Raw genomic sequence first — 5,258 nt, 5'->3', positions numbered from 1 at the left:
GTAATAACATATCCTTACTTACTTCAAAATGATATATTCAAATAATAACATGTTTTTTTATCAAACCAGTAATGGAGATGAACTATCAATAATTAGAGTTACTGTTCAGTCCACTGGGGAAATGAAAATTACTTGGATTTAAATGCCTAATTCATTGAATACAATGCTTTGTTGATTAATATCTGATGCATAGTCATATTAATCAAGGCAAGATGTTTGAACATCTAACATTCCTGAGCACCATTCGCTGGACGTGAATTTATTTGACCAACCAATTTATGAACCATAATTTCAAGGGGTAGAAAGTAATTGCCATTCAACCACTGTTTTCAGTGAAGATTTGCAAACTGATGATGTTTTTTTCTCGTTGTTAAAATTTTGTTAGCCATTTTTTGAGCAATTTGTTAATATAAACGAGAAGCAACGAAATGTCGGTGACTGTACGTAATCTCCAAGTGGTACGCGGAAGACGCCTGGTGATACTCGGTGTCCGTACTCAACCTTTAAGTGGTACGTGAAAAGTACCTGGCGGTACTGGGTGACTGTACGTAACTTACAAGTTGTACGCGGAAGGTACATAATGGTACGCGGCGACTGTACAAAACCTTAAAGTGGTACCTACGCGGAAAGTACCTGACGGTACGTGGTGGCAGTACGTGGAAGGTACATGATGGTACGCGGTTACTGCACAAAACCTTAATGTAGTTCGTGTAAAGTACCTAGCCGTACGCGGTGTCTGTAGACAACCTTAAAGTGGTACGCGCAAGGCACTTGATGGTACACAGTCACATAAAGTTTGGCCTACACTCGAAACAATGAATGGGTCATATGTTACGAATAGTGACTCACATTTCTTCTCACACAGCGCGGGCAGCAAGTGGACGCAGCAGTGATGCCTCCAGGGTGATCACAACCGGGCAAATTGATGCGCTATTTGGAGAAAATCTCACACATTTCTCTGAGTTTATACGAGTATCCATAATACCTATCGTGTCGAGACGATGAAATAAAAAAAAATATTTTTTTTGGTGCAGACGCTTTCGCATTTAAAACATGCCTCGTAAAATATGAAATTGATCATTTAGTTAATGATGGAATACTTAGTCAAAAAATTTTGTAATTATTTTTCCCTATTTCAAAACGGGTGATAAATGGGAGTTTTACATTAAACATATATCTTGAAGAGTCCTACTTTGATTGATTTTATGGCAGCCACTTTTTTTATAAATATCATTATTGTAAATAATTCAGTATCAAAGTTATTCACTGGCTCGGAAGATTATTTATCCAAAGCGACTTATTTATCCAAAGACAACGTCGCTAATAAAAATGAATGAAATAAAACCAGTAAATTTGATTTCTTCATTTATTAGATCTAATTTTTCAACACTCTATACTTGATGCACAACCGAATAGTTCAATGCGAGATATCTTGCTATAAAAATTCACGACAATTCTATTCGATTTGAACAAACTAACCTGACAAATCTTTATTTAAAGCCCGTATTCAATAACATTATATATCATTACGATATATAAATTTTATAATGGAAGAAATCGACAGAAATTTATATGTTTTGATTTCCCAGAAAAATTTTTCTGCGAATTAACTTTCAATGCCGCTCACCGATTCGTTCTCATTCATCCCTTAAGTGATGTCGACATTAATTGAAAACGCAACATTCATACCCAGACATATAAATAAATTTAATTAGGAAAAAAAGAAAGAACATAAAATTAATACCAAAAATGTGGCCTGGGGTGGAAAGAGCGAAACAATCAAACAGTTTTAAGAAGACATTGTAGCAAATATTTTATGCAGTGCAGACAAGGATCCATTGAGAACGCTGCTGCCGGCGACCTTTAAAACCTGTAAATCTAAGTTGAAATTTCATTAAAATACAGGGAAGTATACTATGTTATATTATACTGTGTACTGTGTTATACTATACTATACTATACTATACTATACTATACTATACTATACTATACTATACTGAGGGTATCCACATACATTAATTTATTTGCAATGAATAAGTTAAAAAAACGTTTGATAATTCAAGTAAATTGTAGCCTAGCATTGCGTGAGACATGAGAATTTCTCAGAAATTCAATATCAGTAACCTCAATAAATGTATTCACACATGTTGCATACTTACAAGTATCAGTGATACCAGACTTACGTGTAGTTGTGGTCATTGTAGTGAACCCGCCTTCGCCGGTCGCTGTGGTTGTAGCTTCACCTCCTGCTATGGTTGTTGTGGTGGTAATGGCAGCGGCTGTGGAAATGGTGGTAGCACTTCCTGCTGTGGTGGTAGACGAGGTACTGCTTTCCGTAGTGAGAGTGGTTGTAGCAGAAGTGGTTGTAGCAGCAGGGGTTGTAGCAGCAGGGGTTGTAGCAGCAGGGGTCGCAGCAGCAGGGGTTGTAGCAGCAGGGGTTGTAGCAGCAGGGGTTGTAGCAGCAGGGGTTGTAGCAGCAGGGGTTGTAGCAGCAGGGGTTACCGCTACCGCTACTGAAAATGTAGCGGCCGCTAGTAGCGGCCGCTACATGTAGCGCGCTACTGCCCACCTCTGACTATACTATACTATACTATACTATACTATACTATACTATACTTTAATGAGATTATCCAATTTCAGTAAGTTATTAGCAATGAATAAGCCAAAAAAATGTTTGATAACTTAACTAAATTGTAGCCTAGCATTGCCTAAGACATGAGAACTTCTCAGAAATCCCAATTTCAGTGACCGCAATGAATTCATTCTCACATGTTGCGTGCATACTAGTATCAGTGATACCAGACTTACGTGTAGTTGTGGTCATTGTAGTGAACCCGCCTCCGCCGGCCGCTGTGGTGCCATTCGCGTCGGTCGTGGTAGTGCCCACCGCTGTGGTTGTAGCTCCACCTCCTGCTATGGTTGTTATGGTGGTACTGGCAGTGGCTGTGGAAATAGTGGTAGCACTTCCCGCTGCGGTGGTAGAAGCAGTACTGCTGTCCGTAGTAAGTGTGGTTGCAGCAGAAGTGGTTGTAGCATTGGTGGTAGTAGCAGCAGGGGTTGTAGCAGTAGTGGTTGTAGCATTGGTGGCTGTTGTAGAAGTGGTTGTAGCAGCAGGGGTTGTAGCATTGGTGGTTGTAGCAGCAGGGGTTGTAGCAGTAGTGGTTGTAGCATTGGTGGTTGCAGCAGAAGGGGTTGTAGCAGTAGTGGTTGAATCAGTTGTAGTGGTATTAGCCGTGGTAGTGGCATTAACTGTAGTTGTTTCAGTCGCGGCTTTTGTCGCTGCAGTTGTCGATGGCACTGGCAAAAAATCAGGAAAATTTTTCACGAAATCAGCTCGGAAAAATCAGGAAATATTTTTTAAATATAATCATTCATAAAGATCGAATAGATGAATAAATATAAGAGCAAATGCACATCGCGAATAAAAATATCCGCGCTTACTGAGCTCCTGAATGCAAATTGGGCATCCATGTTAAAATTTGAATTACAACGTTTACAAAGTTATATTAATGTCAGTGATTTAAAAGTAAATCGCTGGGATAACATTTAAAATTATAGACCACTATATTTTTTACGAGTGAAGTAACGGCGGAAAAACTTAGTGAAGAAACTCGATAAAAGGCTGCCGCGGATGACCGCTGTGATGCTCGCTCTTGACGGCATTGTTCGAAAAACGCAAAAAAACGGTCTCACCGGCATTCCAGTGGCCGGTCGCTAAGTGAAAATAAGCCGTTTATCCGTTTTTTTCTTATGTTGTTCGGGTTTCTAGTGTTAAATTTGAGAAAAAACGGTCATTTGGTGTTTCTTTTCACGTGTCGGCCGGCCACTAGAACGCCGGTGATACCGTTCAACGGTCATTTTTTTTACAGTGTACATTTCTGAAAGGACTAATGCGATATAATGTACATTTTATTAATTAATGTACATTTCTGAAAGGACTAATGCGATATAATAACAAAAGAGCTCACCAGTTGTGCAGCTCGGCTGGTAATATGAGGTGTTGAAGATTGTCTTCATCTCGGGTGCGGATGCGTCGGTCGTGAAGATCCCAGCTGTACACGTCGCTTTTAGCATGTTAACGCCAGAGTCCAGCTGTAGAAATAAGTTTGTTGAATATAATTTGGGACATAGCAGTTGCTGCATCAGCCAGACACCGCATTAAAAGTGGGCGTTTGCACGTGCGTTGACTGGGCCTAGCACTAGAAAAATTCATCAAAGGCTACATTTTGATATTCCAGTTGGACCGATTAAATCATGAAGCAGATACACACATTCGATACAGGCAAATATTAATACTAGTTGACATGGATTGATAGTTGAAAAGTTCGAAAAAAGTCAACTAAAAATTAATAGCTTGAAAGAAAACAATTGTTTCAGATATTGGAATGTGTAAAATGGCTTCTCCAATGACAGGAAAGAAAAACTCATGAAGTGATCAAGGCAATAAATTATTTGAACGGATTCAGTGCATTTTTTGTTGCAACTTGATGACAGTATCAAAATTAAAATTTGTTAAATTCAATATGATTTTTAATTTCAAAATAATACTAACTTTCAGTTAATAAAAACGAGCTTTACAGACGAAAATGATTGAAAAATGTTGCAATCAGAGATAAAAATTAAATTTCGAGACTCCTGAACATTTTAAAACAAACAATTAAAAGCAAGCAGAAACATTTTCATTAAGACGTTTATCGGTAGTAAAATTTCCAGGAAGTTCTATCGTTTTTGGGGCATTCAACTGACACTGAAGCTGTGGTCAGTGCTCACGTCACTAGATATGTGCTCACGACAGATGGTATGAGCTCATGTCAGATGGTATGTGCTCACGACAGATGGTATGAGCTCATGTCAGATGACCTGTGCTCAAGTCACATGGCATGTGCTCACGTCACATGGTATGTGCTCACGCCACATGGGATGTGCTCACGTCACATGGTATGTGCTCACGCCACATGGGATGTGCTCACGTCATATAGTATGTGCTCATGTAACATTATATTTGCTCACGTCACATTGTATGAGCTCATGTCGGATGGTATGTGCTCACGTCACATAGTATGTGCTCACGCCACATGGTATGTGCTCACGTCAAATGGGATGTGCTCACGTCATATGGTATGTGCTCACGTTTGATGGCAGGTGCTCACGTCAGATGGTAGGTGCTCACGTTAGATGGTATGTGCTCACGTTAGATGGCAGGTGCTCTCGTCACATAGTAAGTGCTCACGTCAGATGGTATGTGCTCACGTTAGATG

At 39.5% G+C, this 5,258-nt stretch overlaps 1 protein-coding gene across 1 annotated transcript; it reads right to left on the bottom strand.

Moving 5' to 3' along the window:
* Positions 1-2,627: 2,627 nt before the first annotated feature.
* LOC108680402 (cell wall protein DAN4-like) lies at positions 2,628-4,086 on the bottom strand. The gene is made up of 2 exons (XM_018169211.1): positions 3,969-4,086; positions 2,628-3,297 (listed from the first exon to the last, which is right to left on the bottom strand). Exons 1-2 carry the CDS (start codon positions 4,072-4,074, stop codon positions 2,699-2,701), a joined length of 705 nt encoding a protein of 234 aa, XP_018024700.1. The 5' UTR covers positions 4,075-4,086; the 3' UTR covers positions 2,628-2,698.
* Between the last annotated feature and the right edge of the window lie 1,172 nt (positions 4,087-5,258).

The sequence above is a fragment of the Hyalella azteca genome, unplaced genomic scaffold, assembly GCF_000764305.2.
Source record: "Hyalella azteca isolate HAZT.00-mixed unplaced genomic scaffold, Hazt_2.0.2 contig5182, whole genome shotgun sequence".
Classification (NCBI taxonomy): Eukaryota; Metazoa; Arthropoda; class Malacostraca; order Amphipoda; family Hyalellidae; genus Hyalella; species Hyalella azteca.
Note: the sequence above shows the minus strand (reverse complement) of the source record. Positions and strands in the feature narration are given on the sequence as shown.